General features: G+C 32.6%; 1 protein-coding gene across 2 annotated transcripts in view; it reads right to left on the minus strand.

The window, feature by feature from the left end:
* The window catches only part of STRN (striatin), a 165,137-nt gene that overhangs the window by 92,045 nt on the left and 51,869 nt on the right, over nt 1–21,223 (minus strand). For both annotated transcript variants that reach the window (XM_007476081.3, XM_001371682.3), the window contains exons 2-3: nt 11,517–11,620; nt 5,954–6,027 (exon numbers count right to left, since the gene is read on the minus strand). In XM_007476081.3, the coding sequence (XP_007476143.1) occupies nt 5,954–6,027; nt 11,517–11,620 (178 nt within the window). The remainder of the gene's footprint in view (nt 1–5,953; nt 6,028–11,516; nt 11,621–21,223) is intronic.

A 21,223-nucleotide genomic window follows, 5' to 3' on the forward strand; every position in this document is an offset into this window, starting at 1 on the left:
ATTAAAATAATGGAACTTTAACTGAGCCTTCCAAAATGATTTCTGTAAACCATACAATAGGAAGCCCTGGATATAAAATTACCTTTAGAAAATTAACACTTCTGAAATATCCAGTGTAGTTTACTTAGACATTTCTTGTCAAATGGCTCTGATAAATCATCTTGAATTTTGAGAGTAAGAATATTTCTGCTTTCAAATACAAAACAAGTAGACAACTTTAGTAAAAAATAGAAACAACTTTGTCACTCAATTTACGTCACGATAAATCTTATGAATCAAGATTCAGAGACACAAATATGATGATACCTTGCAATTTATGGTTTAATGTCTCAATATGTTCCAATGGTACACAAAAATAAACATAGGTGTTTGGTCTAGAAATACAGTCTGGGATTACACCAAACACATCTCTTCTGCAATGTAGCAAGGCTCCTGTATACTAGTCTCTATTCATCTTACTTTTTTTTGCCTACTTCAGATTTCTCCATCATCTGTAACATGTAAAAAGAAACTAATCAGCAAAATAATCATAGTAGTACTTTTTCTGGTATCAGAGAACTAGAAACAAAATGAGTGAGCTAAACAAATTGTGGTATTTCCATATAAAAGAATTATTTCAAAAAATAAAATTGCTAAAGTAGCAACATTTCAAAAATTGAAATTTCTGAAGTAGCAAAAACAACTAATAGTGATGGTTCAGAAAATGAGATTGCTTAGCCAAAAGTTTAAAAGTCATCAAATAATTTTAGTCAATGAGTTTTCTATCTTTTTGCTGAAGATGAGAGCTTTATTGCTAGCTTCAAAAATAATAAGTAATAAATCTTTTCTTTTTACTTTGATACTAAGTTGTATTTTTGTTCTGACCGTCATCACTGTCCAAAACATGATGTAATCAACAGAGGGCCAGTTTGGGTGTCAGGAAGCCCTGGAGAGTTCAAGCCATACCTCTGACACATAATAATAAGAGTCAATACTCCTATAGAGTTTTAAGTATAGCAAAGGCATTTAAATAAATTAACTTACTTTATTCTCAAAACAAATCTGATTGCTGCTATCAGACCACAGTCATACACAGCTAGTTTAGTATCTCTGAGAAGGGCTTCAAATCTACATGATCCTTACCCCAATTCCAGTGCTGTTATCTGCTATCCTGTGTGGAAAAGTCACAACCTTTCCCTGAATCAGGTAAACTTCTTGGACTGTTAAAAATGAATTGATATCAAGTATAGGGTTTTTTCATTAGGAGTTTCCTAAAGTAATAAAAACATTGGTCTAAACAAATAATTGTTCTCCAGTGTTCTCAATATTCATATAAACTGCAAAACTAGTATATATAGATACATATATTTCTATAGATATGTATATAGATGTATCTATATAGTTATATATATACATATATATGCATACAGATGTGTGTATATACTACACTGAAATATATATGGTTCAAAAGGTTATAGTTTTATTTGTAATAAAACTAAGCATAATCAGTATATCTGTCAATATCTGCATGTTTTTAAATTTAATATATGAAATGACACTATGAATAAAATAATATTTTTTGTTTCTCAACCAACAGAAAGTTTAAATCTGTAAAAAGGATGGAAAAATTAAGTATTATGTAACAGCAACTTTCTTTACTAATGTTCAGAATCCCCTAATAAAAAAAGCTATTGCACTCTCACCTGAAAACACACACACACACACACACACACACCTTGGTATCTATACTTTTCTAGTTCTAGTTTCAGACACTGAGAACGCTTTTCAAGGCATTAAAAATCTAAATAAATGGGGGGCAGCTGGGTAGCTCAGTGGATTGAGAGCCAGGCCTAGAGACGGGAGGTCCTAGGTTCAAATCTGGCCTCAGACATTTCCCAGCTGTGTGACCCTGGGCAAGTCACTTGACCCCCACTGCCTCGCCCTTACCTCTCTTCTGCCTTGGAATCAATCCAAGATGGAAAGTAAGGGTTTTTATTTTTAAAAATGTAAATAAAATTTGAAAATGTCTTACAGCACTTATTAATGTGTCTTATACTTTTTCCACAAAGAAATGAACCTCTCAGCTATCAAATATCCTATTCCTACTCATCAGAGCTAAGTGTGGCAACTATAAAAAGCAAAGTTTGCAAATATACAAAGTTATATAATTTTTGCAAAATCACCTAGTCTCTTTTTACAATCCAGAATTTTGAAAAGTAGCTTTAAATTTTTTTGACTATTCTTTCATTGTCCAAGTAAAAAACATTTTAAATTAATTTTTCTTTTTTAACATTTTTTAAGATATATATAGAAATTCTTAATATTTAGAAAAATTTTTGAGTTCCAAATTCCCTCCCTCACTACCTTCCATTCTCCCTCCCTGAAACAGCAAGCAATTTGATATAGGTTATACATGTGCAGCTATGAAAAACATATTTCTATGTAATTCGTGCTATGAAAGAAAACATACCAAAAAAAGAAAGAAATTAAGAAACTTTAAAAAAGTATACTTCAATCTGTATTTGGACTCCATCAGTTCTTTCTCTAGAGGTGCATAGCATTTTTCATCATAAGTCCTTTGGACTTGTTACACTTAGATCACTGTATTGCAAAGAATAACTAAGTGATTCATAGTTAATGTTACTGTGTATAATGTTCTCCTGGTTCTGCTTACTTCACAACAGTTCGTGTAAGTCTTTCCAGGTTTTTCTGAAAGCATCCTGCTGATCATTTCTGATAATACAATAGTATTCCATTAAAGGAGAAGCTAGGTGGCACAGAAGAGCACCAGGCCTGGAGTCTGAAAGTCCGGAGTTCAAATGTGGCCTCAGACACTTACTAGCTATTTGACTTTTGGGCAAGAGTTCATCCTGTTTGCCTCTATTTCCTAGTCAATAAAATGATCTGGAGAAGGAAATAGCAAATCACTTCAGTATCTTTACCAAGAAACTCTAAATGGGGTCATGAAGAGATAGACATGGCAGAAAAAACTCACCAAAATCATAAAACACAACTTATTCAGCCATTCCCCAATTGACAGGTATCTATCTGCTTGATTTCCAGTTCTTAACCACCATAAAAAGAGCTGCTATAAATATTTTTGAACATTCAGGCCATTTTCTTTTTTTTCCCCTCCTTTAAAATCTCTTTGGGATACAGACCATGTAGTATTATAGATAGGTTAAAGGGGATGCAGTTTTATAGCCTTTTGGAAATAGTTCCAAATTGCTCTCCAAAATGGTTGGATCAATTCACAATTTCATCAACAGTGCATTGGTGTTCCCAATTTGCCATATCTCTGCCAATATTTGTCCATTTATTTTTCCCTCATATTACCAAGAATAAGGTGATACTTCAGGGTTGTTTTAATTTGCATTTCTCTAATCAAAAGTGATTGGGGCATTTTTTTCATATGACTATACATTCTTTTGATTCCTTAGTCTGAAAAAGTTTTACAGTCAGAATTAAATAATTGTATAAATATTAATTGTTCAAGGATGTGCAAAGCCAATATAATTAAAATGGTAATCCTACCTAAATTACTTATTTAATGCCATCTCAAAGTAACAAAAAATTCTCAATCGCCTAGAAAAAATAATAACAAAATCAATTTGGAAGAATAAAAGATCAAGAATAGCTAAAGAATGGCAAAAAATGGAAAGGAAGGAGGTCTTAGCAGTACTAGACTTTAAACTGTATTATAAAGCAGTAATTATCAAAATTATCTAGAACTAGCTAAGAGAGAAAAGTAGCTCTGTGGAACAGAACAGAAACAACAAATAGCAGTAAAATATTAGAGTAACCTGATATTTGACAAAAATACAGATCTAGAGCTATTAGGATAAGAAATCAGTATTTGAAAAAAAATTGCTCTGACAACTGGAAAGTAGTTTAGCAGAAACTAAATGAGACCAATGTTACACCATTCCCTGAGAAAAGATCAAAATGAATACATAACCTAGACCAGGGAACACATTACCTATCAGATTTATGGATAGGAGAGGAACTTATGAGTCAATAAGAAATAGAAAGCATTGTGAGATGTATAATGGATGATTTTGAGTACATTAAATTAAAAAGCTTTTGTACAAATAAAATAAATGTTGCTTAGATCACAAGGAAAGCAGAAAATTGAAGGAAAATTTTCATAGACAGTCTCCCAAACAGAAGTCTCATATTGAAATCATATAGAAAACTGTCAGATTTTGGAAAATAAGAGCCATCTCTCAATTGATAAATGGATAAGATATGGACAGTTTTCAGATAAAGAAATCAAAACCTTATATAGGTATATGAGAAAATACTCTAAATCATACCAATTAGGGAAATGCAAACCAAAACAATTCTGAAATATCATTTCACACTCATCAGACTGACTAAAATGACAAGAAGGCAAAATGACAAATGTTGCAGGGGATGTGGAAAAGTAGGGATAATAATGCACTGTTAACAGCAATGCTGTTAACCCAGCAATATCTTTTCTGGTTCTATTTCCCAAGGAGATCAAGGAAAAAGGAAAAGCACTACTATGTTTCAAAATATTTATGGCAATTCTCTTTGTGGTATCAAAGAACTGGAAATTGAGGTGCTGTCCATCAATTAGGGAATGGCTAAACAAATTGTGGTACATGATTGCAACAGAACAGAAACCCTGGAAAGAACTATATGAGATAATGAAGAATGAAACAAGCAGAACCAAGAGAATATTATATATAATATAGTATAATAATTATAGATTTAATATTTGAATAACTTGTGACTTTTGCCTCCAGATAATGGAGCTAAGAAGTGGAAACACGAAATCCATAATGTATAGATTTTGCCAGATGATGCCTTCTATAGTGGCAGGGATGGAAGAGAGAGATTGAATAAAAAAGTAAAAAAAGAAAAATTCATTTAAAAATTTACAAAGGGCCACAACCTACATACTTATCACTTGAAGGATTTTATTTTTTAAAGAAAAAAATTAATTATTATTGACTAATAAGTTTTTAATATTAGAGGCAGCCTAATATTAAAGGAAGGATGCTAGATTTATAATCATAGGACATCTGTCATTTAGTACCTGTGTGACCTTGGCCAACTCACTTAAAATCTCTTTGACTCACTTTCCTCGTCTCTAAAATGAAAAGACTGATTTAGATGACCTCCAAGTTCCCTCCCAGTTCTAATATATGTTCTTATAAATATAATCACTTTAAATTTTCCAGGGGTATAAGCATAATCTTATCCAACAACATTTAATAAAGTCTATTTTATATATATATATATATATATATATATATATATATATATATATATCTGTGTGTGTGTGTGTGTGTGTGTGTGTGTGTGTGTGTGTGTGTGTCAGACGAGTGATAGTACTTGATAACTAGTGCTTCTCTCTTTCCCTCTCATCTAGACTGTCTATAAGTTACGTGGTTTGATCTATTGAGGAAGCAAAGAAAGGAAAGGGGTAAATGTTAAATAATAGTGCCTGGTTTCACTGCAAACTTAATGAAAATACCTGAAAAACACACTATAATCTGACCCATCAAAGATACATTTCTGTATTCTTGAATATAAGTAAAAAGTAGAAAATCTTCTTTTTACTACTACTATTTATTACTATGGCAATTACTAACTAGTATTTTTATAACATGAAGGTTTGCAAAGAGTTTTTACATGTTATCTCATTTGGTCTACTACAGGAACAATTTCAACATTTATTTCAACATTCTCTTCTCTCTCTTTTAAGATTTCAAGTACAGAATGCTTCAAACTGAACATCTTAAAGTCCTATCCTCTGATATAACAAATGTGTTTCAGAAAGGATGCAGAACAAGGAAAAAAATAATGGGAAGGAATACTAAAGAAAATGTCTAGGATAAAGCATAGTAATTAGCAACCAAATAGTGAAATGTGACTATATGGCAAATATTTTTTGGTATGTATTCAGGGAGCAAAAAAACTAAATTTTTTTTAAATTTCTTACCAGAATCATAACTTGGAGGCTTCATATCTCCCTGATTCAACTCTGTCCCATATTTCAACTTGTGGTATTTGGCTCTAAACACAGAAATGAGAAAATATAAGCAATCTTAAAATATACTTAAGTGAACTTAAGAGATAAGTAATATGCATCATCTTTAGCATGCAGTAGCTCTGATTAAATTAATGAAACTCAGTAAAAGTTCACACCTATCCCATTGGAAAAGTCAACCAACAAAAACTCTTGGGGTTTTTTTAGTACTAAAACCCAGGGAAACAAACATGAGTAAGATTTGATCTCCAAACTCAAACAGTTTATAATCTAGTAGGAGAGTTATAGAATCAGAATATGAGAAGTGCATAATATAGGTATAAAGTGATAACAATAAAAAGAAGAAAGGGTTCATAAAAGGCTTATTGGGAGGACTACATTTCAGGCATGGGAGATATGATGAGCAAAAACATGAGGCAGAAAATAGTAATATCCAAGACTTTTGTTAAGAGAAGCTACATGGTTTAATACAGAAAGCACTGGACTTGGAATCTGGAGATCATAAATATTCATTGGATTAGAGAGCATATTGGTCATCCAGTCTAATTGCCTGCTTTTATAGATGAGGAAACTGAGGCCCTGAAAGATAAAGTGACTTGCCCAAAGTCACAAATATTAGTAAGCAACAATACTGGACTTGAATCCAGGTTCTCTGACTTCAAATCCAAGGTGATTTCTACTATACCATGTTTGTACTCTCATGTGACTTTTAAATCCCTACTCTGCCTCTTAATAAACAGTATATTGTTGGGAATTAATGTTTCCTCCATCTACAAAATGGAAGTTATGGTCATTGCACTATCTCACTGGGTAGTTGTGTGCATTATTAAATGTTTTTAAAATGTGGGCCATCTGTTATCACCAAGAAATCACTTCAGCAGCATAAAAATGAGAGGGGAAATTATATATCATGAACTTGTTTCCTGCAATTATTGATGAAACTGATGCACCATACAAATTATAAACACTAATCTGACTAATTCCATAGTGAAAGGAGGATGAAGTTGATTCTTCTGCTAATCAAACTTGTAAATTAACTGCCAAGATCTGCATCAACTAATATAAATATACCTAAAAGGTCAACATTTCCTTAGGAACAAAAAACTGAGGAGACTATATACTCTTTACTGAAATGCAAGTTTTCAAAGTGTCTGTCCATGTTGCTATGACCCAAATTCCTTGATGACTCTCAGGAAGACGGACATAAGATTTCTGACTAATGTATAAATTCATAATTTCAAGAGAACAGTCACAAGTACTATATTCACAATGTTAGATAAAAAGAGATATCTTGATAGGAACCAATTCAAAATTACTACTCTTTCTTCATATAGAATGTTTCTATCATCTATCCAGGCATCACAAGGAAAAGAAAATACTGTGAAAGGCCATACTATATGGTTTCTTCCTATAAGTGTTATGTGAAAATAATTATTTCTTTTCAAACTTTCCTGAAACCCTTTATGCAATGAACACAAAGTATTAGCTTTTAATAACCAAAAAAAGCAATGTAACTAGCCTTCCATGGCTAAGATATTCTCTAAATGAAGGTGACATTTTACTTAATATTGAAATACTATGCAATTCATTTATTTTTAAATGGAATGAAGTAACATCTTCAAACACTGAAACACTACCTTATGGTGCATTCTAGTGGTCTTGAGTAAAACTGCAGGAGAATGATTAGAAAAGAACTAAAAAATATTAAGTCTAACAAATAAAAAACTCATTAGGATCTCTAAAAAGTAGCCACAGTTAATTTTTTAATAAAATGCTTTAAGCTAATTACTCAAAAGAATAAGATATTTTACAAATTAAAATTAGTCATGACTGGGCTAGCCATAAAACTTCTTTATCTTTATTCTAAGTAGGAAACTTCTACCTTTGTGAAAAACACCATGACCTTCTTCAACTTCAAAGTTATTCTTCTCACATCTTTCTTTTCATCACTTTCATTTCAACTAGAATCCTTTTAATCTCTATAGCATATTGTCTAGCCATTTTTTTATCACTTTTCTCTCTATCTAATTCAAATTATGAAACAAGCAGAAAATGTATCTAATTTTGCTTTATACATAGATATCTGCAGACCTATAGTTAATAAACTACAATTACTATAAAGTACCATGAAAACAGATATTGCATTTAAGTTTTATTCTAGCTGTTTTGGTGTCAACTTCCCAATCACTTCTCTTAAAGGCATCTCCACTAAGAAAAGTATAGTTGTTATTGTAGTTATATTTTCTAATATGAGTGAATCCTGGTTTATGAAATAGTCTTTAAAATATTATCAAATTAATTTTAATAAACCATACTTTATATGTACTAGGGAATCTGCTATTTAATGGAAAATGATGAGTACTTTGAAAAATTATCAATCAAGAAGCATTTAAGAACACTTATTATGTACCAAGTGTATTAAGTAAAATGTCCATCTGATTTATCCTTTTAAAATTGGATTTTCTTCAAGGGCATAAAGAGGCAGGAAGGGTCTCAATCATAACATCTCAAAACTTTCAAGTGCTTTAGAGGCTGCATTATTTATTGAGAACTAAATAAGAATCTCCTCTATTAGAAAGTCAATAAATATTTAGCCTTTTCTTAAAGACTTTCAGTGAAAGAGAATCTGCTACTTGCAGAGGAAATCCATTCTACTTCTGTATAGCTTTACTTGTTGAGTAGTTTTTCCTTATATGAAGACTAAATTTGCTTCTTCTTAAGTGAAACTCAATGTTACTGATTCCAACCACTAGAGTCACACATAGTTGTGATTTTTCAATGTAGCTGACCTTCACATATTTGAAGACACCTCTGATAAAACACCTAGATTTCCTTTTCCTCAAGCTAAACATTTCATTCAACTCATACTCATGAAATTGAGGCTTTTCACCATACTAGTACTCACCTCCTGAGACTCTTTACAACCATACGATTCCTAAAATCTAATAACCCAAACTGAACATATTACTCCATATGGGATTGATTTATCCAGGCCTGGACTCTATACCTTCTTAATGTAGTCTTATCCATGTCACTTTTTTTTTAGTCTGTTATATAATGTTGATTTACAGAAAACTTGTAGTCCACCAAAATCTATTTCAGATTTATTTCAGATAAAGTGCTATCTAGCCATGATTGCTCCCCAGTTTAAATTTCTATAGATGATTTTTAAGCCCAATTATAAAATCTTACTCTTTCATACTTCTATAACACAATTATTCAAATATGTATTCCTGATTGAAAAACTCAAAAGAAAAACTGACTATGGAATAAAAGGATAAATTTATCTCTTTTTTCACTTAACACAAAGCATCTATCTAAACTACATGAATATTATTAAACTTGAGATGTTTTAAAACTCCTTTTTTAAAAAATCATCATTCCCTCCAAAAATATTTTTAAATCCTAACCCATTTTCTTAATATCAACTCTAAGACAGAAGAGTGGCAATTGGGGTTGGTGACTTGCCCAGGGTCACGAAACTAGGAAAAATCTGAGCCCACATTTGAACATAAGTCCTCTCATTTTCAGGCCTGTCACTCTATCCCCTGTGCTACCTAACTGCTCCCATCCTAAGATTTTAACCTAATTTATTATAAAACATAACAGACAAATGCAGGAATTATGTCAGGATTATTCATGTTGATTAGAAGAATGCTTATACTCACAACTTTATTGATTATAAAACCAACATGGCTGGACTACCATTATACAATAATATCACCTGTGATCCCCTTATACTCACAGACCACATATATGAGAAAAAATGGTCTTTCCATTTCCCTGTATATTATAATATTAATATTACTGTTGATCTAGCTATAAGATTTTTCTTCTAACATTTTAACCTTAATTTCAATCTTTTGAGATTAAATAATGGGGTAAAATTTTTCAGTATAATGCTTTTCAAGAGGGGGCTTATACAGTAAACCCAATCTGAAAATTAACTAAGAACCAAGGAGAAAAAGAAGCACTTAAGGCAGGAAAAATGAACATCACAAAAGTTTGCATACTTTTACTGAGAATCCCAAGTATACATTTATATTTATTAAGATAACACTTGTCCAACAATAATATGGTTTCTAAACTCATAACAGATCAGAAGCAGCAAATTAGAGGGGAGAATTCCTAAAGGAAGACATAGTGACAGGACCAGGTTGAGACAACTGAAAGGAAAAAGCTAGAAAAATGATTTTTTATGCCTATATAGGCTAATTTATTCATAATTTCCTTTTAAAAATAACCAATGAGAGTATCCCCTTAAATTTATTGAATAAACAAATAGAATCTATAAAGAAATTTACAAAGGGCTTCCATCAGACTGATAGAGAAGAGCAAAACTTCAGTGTCAGAAGTCTTCTGCTCCTTCAAACTTCAGTATTATTCAACTACCAGACATATCAATATAAAAAAAAATCATTTAAAAGATTTTCAAGTTGGCTTACTAGAAAAATTTTTCCCACAGAAATATTTTTTATTTTATGGATGACAGAAAAACAGGAGTAAGTATATAAATTTCCTTTACTTATAAATTTATTAAAATTACAGATTTTAGAACTATGAAGGATCCTAGAGTCTATCTATAAGACTTTCTCTTTAATAAAGAGAAAACAAAACAGGCCCAGAGGTTATGTGACTTCTCTAAAATTAAATTAAACCATAAGAACCTTAAAGGCTAGAATTCTGACTCATGATTTTTCTTTCTCATAATACTTTGATACAGTGACTTGTACCAAGTAGGAGCTAAAAAAATACCTGTTATATAAATTAATGAACCTAGGTCAGGTCTCCTGATTCCCAATTTAATTCTTTCCAGCATACCACTCTACTTTTCCTAAAACACTTCTAACCTATAAATCTAGAGACATCAATATTTCTTTCATTTGTCATGGATTTTCTTATGCAAAGATATTTTCATTTTCTAAATGAGGAACAGGGTTCAAAGATGTTACATGATTTATCTAAGATCAAATATTCATTAGAAAGGACAGAATTCTAATGCAAATCTATTGACCATTTTATAAAACTTATTTCCTTAATCTGTGCTATCTGGATACTTATGAAGCTGCTTTTGATAAAAAAAAGTTTAAATATTAACTTAGCTATCTACATTTTAGAAAACTAAATAGTCCCCGTTAAACTCTTTTGTTACATTAAAAAAAATTCAAATGTCTATCAAAAAGTGTTTTTTTTTTTTAATTTTCCTGGGCTTAAGGAATCCCAACTGAGGAAATTCCTTCTACCAATAAAGTTTAGCAACTTCTCTATAAACTACCTGGGACAGTTCAGTGATTAGTTGGTCACAGAGCCAGAATAAATAGGAGAGAAAGGACTTTAATCCAGGGCTTCTTAAATCAGAGACCAGTGCTCTACTACAGAATACTGCTTCTCAAAATTTGATTTTCTAAATTCAAATGAATTTAGAATTCTAAAAGTAATAATTTGAATAATGACAGAAATATTTTTAAAGTAACTGAAGAAACTTAAGACACTCTCTTCCATTTTAATGAAGTACCTTTCCTGTTTAAGAGCATATTCCAGCATTTTGATCCTCCTTACTAGATCTTTCTTCAGATTTTCTTGTCCTTTCCTTTCTCCTTGAAGGAAGGCAATCTGGGCCTGAAAAAAGATAAGGCTCCATTTAGATAAAAATGAATTGAAAAAAAAATGCGATTAGGAAAATATGCATTCAGAATACCAGTTAGAAAAAACAATGCTATATAATTATCCATGATCAAGCTTGACTCTGAAAATAAGATATAACAATGCACTATCCTCCCTTCTTTGCACTACACATATGGCTAAACTTTTTTGTTGTTGCTGTTTTACTGATCTATTTTTTTTCTTTTTCATTTTCTATCATAAAGGGATGGTTCTATGGCTCTACAATTAGGAAAGAAGAAAGAGACATACTGGAAAAAGATGATGTAAAAACAAAGCATATAAATAAAAATTAAAGGTTCATTAGTATTCTGTACAGATACAAATCAAAATTTGTGAGGAATTTTGAAACACATTATCCAGAAAAATTATTTCTCTCAGAATCATAATCAAAAGATCCAAATAGGATTTTTTTTAACTGAAGGAACCAACCTAAGCTATGTATCACTGAGGCAGGCAGAATGGTTACAAAGCCACAGTCAAAACTCTTAAAAGTTTAGAATCTAAAATATCCAACAATGAATGATATAGACAACCATAATACTGACAAAGAGGAACATGTACACATATATGTATATTTTACTGCATGTGAAAACATAAAGTTATTTTAGCTACTTTTAGGCATTCGAGTAAAGAGTAGGGAAGAGGAATTTTTCTTCTCATCACTCTTCTGGTCAGGTACTAGTAGTCACTATTACTGTTTTATGGTATAACTAACCAGCACAAACAATTAAGTTTCAAAATGGAATTCTAATTTTAAAAAGGACTGATATCCTTGAACTATACATGACAATACTTAAAATCTCCCTTCCTCTATATCTTCACTTCTGATTTTTTCCTATTTTCTGTAATTTGGTGGGTAAAAGGCAAGCACAGAATGGGTGGGATAAATAAAAAAGTTACTTTTAAATGGCCTCTATCATGAACACCTTTCTTCCACCTTTCCCCTCTCATTTTGATCTTTCCTAGTCAAGCATATAGATACATTTTAATATGAAACAAATTATTATGGGCATAGTCTGTTTTAAAACATAGGAACTTTCATGTGTGGGACAGAAAGCATGAGGTAGCTATTAATTAACAAAATTATTGTGATAGTTTTAAAGTAACTAAGTCACTGGAATGATAATTGATGGCATTTAAATCTCAAGTAGTACCTTTTGGTAACTAAGATATCCAAAGTATTTTATAAATATCAGTCTATTAAATATTATAATACCATGGAGAGTCAGGTGAGGGCTCAATTTAAAGGCCCACAAAAGACATCCATCCAAGGTAATAATCTCACATAAAGTTTAATTCTCACATTAATTAGTTTAATTCATTACACTCCTCCCCCCCAAAAAAACAACATTTTACTCACTTTTAGATTAAAATGTGATTTACATTTCCATAATGTATTCAAGTAAGGGGTAGGGAAAGTATAAGCATTTATATAGGTCCTACTAGGTGCCAGGCATTATGTCAAGCATTTTACAAATATCTCCTTACACCAACCTTGTGAGCCATGTGCTGCTATTTTTTTTTTCATTTTACAGCTGAAGAAAAAGAGGTAAGCAGAGGTTAAGTGACTTGCCTCAGGTCAGACAAGTGTCTGAGGCTAAATATGGCCTCAGATCTTCTAGACAACATCATCTATATGCCACAGGTATGTAATGTTTCTAAAGTGGATCATTTTAAATCACCAAATCTATATAACTCTATTTTCCCTGGAGCTAAAACAAAATTCATTTTAAATCATTCAGTGATGTTCTAAAAATATATCATTTAAACTGCTAAAAAAAATTATCTTAGGTGTGCTCATATGTAAGCATTTGTGTTTTGCCCTAACATTAGACAGTACTTAAAAGGTTATTTTTCTATTTAAAAGAAAAGTGAATTTTTTCATCAATGGAATTACCAAAAGCAACCTGTCATCTAAAAAATGGAAAGAAAAATACTAGAGAATACACCATTTGCCTGAAGGTCCACAAACTATTAGCAACAGACAGTAAATACAAGTTTTAGAAACTTTATTAAGAATTAGCACCTGGATTGCCAATATGAAATTATAAAATGACCATTTAAATCATAACTCTCTTGTTATGCTGTATATAAGTATACCGTATAGAATTAACAAGGGTACAATGGAATCAATAAATTTAACTCTTCAGTATAGATTTCTTCTGAGCGCATCTTTCTGAATCAGATGTTCTTTGGTCTCACAAATTAATATTACTGGTCCCAGTGCAGACTAATAAGAGATTGTAAAAATCTCTCACCACTACCAACAATAGAAAAAAAAACACAACAGAAAAAATGTGATGAGATGATCACCTATAAATAGTATATACATAAATATATATTTATCTGATAAAATAAATGAAGAGCAATCACAAAGATGTAATAGAGGAGCAGATTGCCTCTGGGTTGTAAAAGAGTGAATTATTGCCAAATAATTAAATCAAATTCATTCCCTTCACCCAATATTATCTGGTAAAAAATGAATAATTCACTATTAACTCAATGTTGCAGACATTTTTGGGTTCAACTCTTAAGATGCCAATGAAGCTGCACTTTTTACCACTTCCTAAATATCCTGTTTTTACTCCTATCAGTTTCACTTCAGTCTTCCCAAAAGAATACAGGAAAAAAAATTGATTATGAAAGTTCCGGCAATTTTTCCACATATATAAAGCCTGACCAAGGGGTAAGACCTGATAACATTCTAAGTACAATGACAAAAAAAAATACAAACTGGGAAAATACTATTTTTATGTATATCCAGAGTGTAGCTCTAATGCTAAAAGGGAAAAATAAGAAGCTGAATTAACTTAAAGTAATTTTCTACTTTATAATGATGCTTTGTTTCTTCCAATTCCATATCCCAAACTAATTCAATTCTACAAGCATTTATTAATTGTCTGCCACTGTGATCTTACTACAATCAGAATCAAGGTATGTTTTACGGCATAAATGTGCAATGGTGAATACTATTAAAAGGGTGACTTAGGGGACGGAACCAGATGGATAGGTTTGGGCCAGTATCAGAAGATAACAGATTTGGGAAGGCCAACAGTCCAGTGCAGGCAGAACCTGACTCTAAGATGACACACAGATCAACTCAGTAAAATGGGAAGTAGATTTGATAAAAGAAATAAGGTAGAAGGGTCTGAGATAACCTAAAGCCAATTTGTCTAATACCACAGAATCTAATATCTCTTCACAGAGATTTCATCAGAGTGATTTTTCCTACACTAATCCTCTCCTCACTGCCTAAAGTCCCCAGTCTCTGTTCTTGGTTAAACTAAACTAAACCCCCCCTTAGCTGGATTTAAGGAAAAGGTCTGTGTAGGTCTGATAGAGCCCAGGGAATGTCCTAGATCCAAAAGGACCCAGGCCTGGTCTCACAATCAGATGCCCAGATGGTTCAGGATCACCAGGAACTGCAATAGATAAAAAAGATCAGTAAAGCAAGCAGGGCAGCTAGACAGCAAGACAGGATAGGGAATTCAGTGTAATATAGGGTAGTATCAGTCACTAAGGAAAAGCAGCCTGTCTCTCCAGGTCAAAATCAGAGAAAAACCCCTAACCCTCAGTTAACTGTCACTCCCTTACATTCCCATTCTAGAATTCTCTCCCTGTTAGTTTCATGCCTCTGAAAACTTGTTTTAACCTTCTCTTCCATATAACAGTTCCCCTCTTTGCACAAAGCCAAAATAGTGTTGAAAACAATGTTTTGACATTTGTGCACCAACAAACATATCCCACTTAAACTAAAATTCTTACCCAAAATAATAAACAGCCTACACTCACTTATCTTATCCTATCTAACACTACCTTAGTCTAAGGATTCAAACCAAGGAAAGAAAAAGGGAAAAAATTATATGATGAACAGTTACAAAGTTCAAAATACAAAGCAAACATATGCATAAGCAAAACAAGCAAAGATAACATAAAAATAGAAATACAAACACAAAACTTCAGGCAAAACAATAAAGTCATGAAAATACTATACTTATACACCAAATACATAAAATAATCCTATCAAACTATTGCAATGTATAAAACAGAAAATTTCAAAAATTTTGAAAAAGTACAATAAACACAACATTGCATAAGGTTTTTTACAAAAAAGTCAAACAATTCATCAAAATTTATTTATGCAAAATACATTCAAAAGTAGATTAAAATTCAAAATAATCTTATTTTAAATTAAATCATCATTATTATTACACAAAACACATTGTTACCTAGAACTGTGCTTCTTACTTATCTAAAGACCTTAATCAATATCAAATATTATGCACATACATAATTTTTACTCACACACACTGTATACATGCATGTCATGCATATATACATGTCTACACAATATTTGCATATATGCTGTATGTACACACATATATTTATATACATACCCTATAATACTATTTTTCAACCTTAACTATCACATATACTCTTTACTTATATTTACATACCTATTTACAGGTTTTTGACATGTAATATTTAATATATAATGCATGTTGTAATGTATGTTGTGATGTAATTTTCTACCCTACCTTATCAACCCTAAACTCAAATCTATCCAACTACGTCCCTATATTGTTCCTAATATCATCAAAACAGAAAATCTGAACTCAGACATTTCATCTTAATGAGATCTCCTGAAACTAACCTATCTGCCTATGCTACTACTTTTCTAACCTATCTTAACAGTATCCATTTTTCTACATGGACATTTATATGTAACTAAATCCTATAACAAGTAACTTATTCATTGATTCACTAATTAAATCAATGTATCCTAACCATGTTTATGTTTATGTTGTGTTGTGTTGTTTCTTTTGTATGCAACACACTTACCACAACTTCAGATTTTCCATTTTCTCATCTGGTCTGATGAAATTGCTTCTTCTCCAAAGTTCATGGCCGTAATATGTACTGTTGAATGTATTGTAATATGAACATGTAATATTACCTAACACAAAATCTTACAACCAATTGCCCATTAATCACCTGAGTTGAAAATTTTTCTTTAGACTCTATGTCCTTGTCCTCTGTAAATTATTCACTTTCTGCACAATGTCCTCTGTTGTCTCTGGATCCTCCTCTTCTACAGGAATCTCCTCTTCCACTGGAATGGCCCTCTCCTTATTGATCTTTCTGCCTGCCGACCTTATTTGACTGATTAAATCTCAGCTTCCCACCAACTCTTCTTCTTTTTTTTCCTCCTCCTTCAATTTATCCTTCTTCTACTTCCACTATTTCCACACTCTCATCATCAGTTCTATGAGCTAATTTCACATGAGAACAATGAAACCAAAATCTCTTTCTAATACTTTCACCGATGAAGGTGAAATTAATACAATAGTATAAGGACCATTCTTGTGTAGCTGATATTCTGACAAAATGTTTTACATATACCATATCACTTGCTTGAACGTTATGGAGAGAATAATCCAATGGACCAGATTGGATCAATACTCCCATATCATGCAATTCTCTAAGCCTTTGATAAAAGCAATTGAATATGAAGCAATGTAGCAATCTCCCTTCCCCCCCTCCCCCCGCCGACCCCCTGCCCAAGAGAGAAGTATGAACAGCCTTACAAATTTTAGCTTGCAATGGAGTATGACCAAAAAGCATTTCATAATATGAAACACACATCTGCTCTAGGTCTTGTATGCAGGAAAAACAGTTATGGGAAGAATATCTGACCAGTTTAGATAAGTTTCAGCACAAATCTTCCTACTATAGTCTTGAGTTCCCTGTTCAAATGCTCCACTTGACCCGAACTTTGTGGATGATAAGGAACATGAAACTTAGGTGTTATTCCTAGATTCTCTTAGACCCCAGAAACAATTCCTTTGGTCTCATTAACAAATGATTGAAATAGTTTTGCATAGTCTGGGATACCCAAAGCTGGAGCAGATAAAATGGTTTCCTTAAGCTTAGCAAGAGCTTGTAGATGTTCAGGTTTAAGTTTCAGACGTTCAGGTTCTGTGTTCCTGGTCAAATCAGTTAGATACTTGGTTATCTGGCTGTAACCAGGTATCCGTTCTCCCAGTTGTTCCAAGAATGGCTCTGAGCTACTTCTTGGGTTTGGGAGCACTCAGCTTCTGGATATCAGCTATTCTTTTCTGTGTGATACTCCTTGAACCCTCTGATAAACACAAAACCTAGATATTGCACTCTAGGCAAAACCCACTGTAATTTTGCCTTGGAGATCTTATGCCCACGCTTATACAATTCCAACAAAAGAATCTTGCTATCTCTAAGACACACTTTTGCATTTGGGGACACAAGGAGAATATCATTCACAAAATGCACCAGGTTGCTCTTTTTGAACGTTATACTCGTTAAGGTCTCTATTCAAAATTTGAGAAAATTGGCTAGGTGAATCTGAGAACTCTTGAGGCAATTGAGTCCGGGTTCATTGTGTCTTTTCCCAAGTAAAAGTAAAGATCTTTTCAGAATCCTCATGAATGGGAATTAGGGGAAAAAAAAGCTGAGCATAAGTCTACCATAGTGAAATATCTTGCTTGCCTTAGAATGGAAGAAATTATAGCAGGTTGACTTGGTGCAACAGGATGAGTTTTGATCACATAATCATTAATAGCACGCAAATCCTGGATACAACAATACATAGGTTTGCCATTCTCATCTAGCTTTGGCTTTTTAATAAGAAGAATGGGTATATTAAATTCTGAGAAGCAAGGTATTATGATCCCTTGTTGGATTAGGGATTCTATAATTGGTCTTATTCCCTCAATTGCTTCTTTAGTCAAGGGATAATGAAATACACAAGGAACTGGTCCTCCCTTAGTCCTCACCCTGACTGCCGTAGCAGAATCTAAAAATTCCACAGCTGTAGAACACTTTGACCAGAGATCCTTTGGGATGTTATAAGGTATTGGATAAACTAAACCTGATTCATCCTCTGTACTCAATGAATCTAAGAAAAGCAATGGAAAGGCTTTCAAAAAATTTTCTGGAAGAAGCTGTAATGAAATTTCACAATTACAAGTAGAGTAGATCTTTGCCCTCAATTTACACAACAAATCCCTTCCTAAGAGATTCATTGAGCAACCTGATATACAAAGAAAAGTATCCTCTATACTTAATGGACCCAAAGAAACCATCTTTGGTTGCAATTTTGTTACTCTTTGTGGTCTTCCAGTAGCTCCCACTACTTCCATTGTACCAACAGCTCTATTATTTTCAGGAGGAGTTTGTAACACTGACTTGCTTGCACCAGTATCAACCAGAAGATCATAAATTTGGTCTCTAATAGTCACAGACATGTGTGGTTCTGTGCTATTTGGTGGTTGGAATGTTTCCAACACCGGAGCCAACACATTAACATCAGGGCAAAGCTCAGTCATCTCCTGTCCATCCAAAAACACATCTGCTTGAATTGCATGGTTTTGTAGGATTTTACCTCTTTATCACATTCCTTAGACTTAACACTAGTCTCATTGGTCTCCTTAACTTCTACATTAGTTCCATTGTTCACATTTATTATCACATTGTCTTTATCCATTTTCCATTATTTTCCATTATTACACAATCTCTAGAATTCTCAACTATTACTACATCACAATTTTCTTTTCCCCACAATCATTAATATTAATTACATTTCCTTTTTTAAAAATTACATTATTTACAGATTCATTAACATTATCCTCATTACCTCCAATACTATTAACTTTAAATCCACTTAGCATTGATGCACCCAACACTTGAGAACTCTGGGTACACCTTCATAATAAACATCCATCTTTGTTCTGATCTCCTTTCTGGACTACCTGGCTATGCTTTGATCTAGCTCCAGACTTTACCCAATACTGCTCAGATCAGGTGCTTGAACCTCTTGGCAACAAGCATTGGGATACCCATTTGTCCTTGATAACTATTTCCCTCATTAAAATTATTGTTATTCCACCCATTAAAATTCTGTCTCTATTACATTATTAAAGCCATTATTAAAATCATTTTCTCTATCCAATTGTCTTGAGAATTGTCCCCTACAACAACAATCCCTTACAAAGTGACCCAAACAATTACAATTAAATCATCGAGGAGTCTCAAGCCTCCTTTCTCTCTAGGAATATAGTGATTTTTAGGCTGTAGTGATTTCAATGCCACCATTAGTTTAATTTCTTTGATTTCACTATCTTTTGCTTTTTTATTTGCATCTTGTAATTGTTTTTTTCAGTCTTCAATAATAGAATCTTTATCAGCTGTACTCTTATCTTTATTAGCTAAAAATACATAATATGCTTTTCTCTTTAACTCTTCTAGACTTATTGTTTCCCAATCAGGGAAGTTGTTTCTAAAAAAAGTCCTTACTATAGTACAGGCATTCTTGACAAACAGCCTCCTGATATGTGCAATCATCTCCTCAGATAATACATTGAGCCCTAATTACAATTCAGCAGCTTCCATAAGTTTTTCCAGGAATGCTGCAGGTGACTCCCCAGTATCTGGCTTTATACACTCAAATTTCAACCATCGATCAGGTCTCATAACATTCGACTGCCTTACTTATTTTAAAGCTCTATAATTATGGACTGAATTCAAATCAAGTTCCTCAAAATCCTGTGGCCATGGTGTTAAAGCAGGATTTGTATAGTCTTCTACAAATTGTTCCTTCTCTCTACTAGCTAATAGCTTTCCCACCAGAAGAGAGAAATCAGCAAAATTAGGGTCACAAATCTTTATTGCCCTCTTAAACTCTTGGATCACTTTATTCGGTTCATCAAAAAAATCTGAAGGTTCTGCTTTTGATTGCATTTAATTCTGTAGCTGAGAATTGCTTGTGTGATTTTAAATGAATGATTCCATTATCTGGAGAAACAAAAGGCAGGTCTCTTAAAGGAAACAGGGAAGCAGGTTTTGCAACTAGTGCCTCTGTTTCCCTTTCTAGCCTACTGGGAATCTTTGGTGTTGCATCACTTCCCTCTGCTAATTGACCAATATCATTTACATCAACATACTTAAGATCAGTAACAGTATCTTTTTCATCAACAGTAGCATTAACCAGAGCTGTATAACATTTTTCCATAGTATCAAATCTTTTGTTGTAATAATAACATTATATGTTTCATCTCAGAGTCCCTGAATATCCAAGTAAAATCAATCTTTATCTCATATAAAACTGCAATAAAAATCCATTTAAACTTGTATACAAAAGCAGAAAGCAACAAAGCAATCAGTATGTAAGAATATGCCATTTGTATTGTTAATCTCATTAGAGGTCTTAGCACATTCCAGCTCAATAATCCACACATAAATTCTGGTATAACAGTCAATAATATATACAGTATCATCATCAAATATACATATACTGTTTCCATTATTCCCTTCAACATGGTAATGGTCATGCAAGAATATTGTGGGAATAACACTTTACATAAGAATGGTTCTAAAAAATTCCCCTCCACTGTGAAAAACCAAGCCTCTATCAAAGAGCTTATTTGGCTGAAGTGCTGGACAGCAACTGATAGCTTTGAGTGACAGCCCTCTGTCAAAAGTCTATTTGACTTGAGTGCTTAAGGGACAGTTCCTGTGAACAAG

This window comes from Monodelphis domestica, chromosome 1, assembly GCF_027887165.1.
Source record: "Monodelphis domestica isolate mMonDom1 chromosome 1, mMonDom1.pri, whole genome shotgun sequence".
NCBI classification, from domain to species: Eukaryota; Metazoa; Chordata; class Mammalia; order Didelphimorphia; family Didelphidae; genus Monodelphis; species Monodelphis domestica.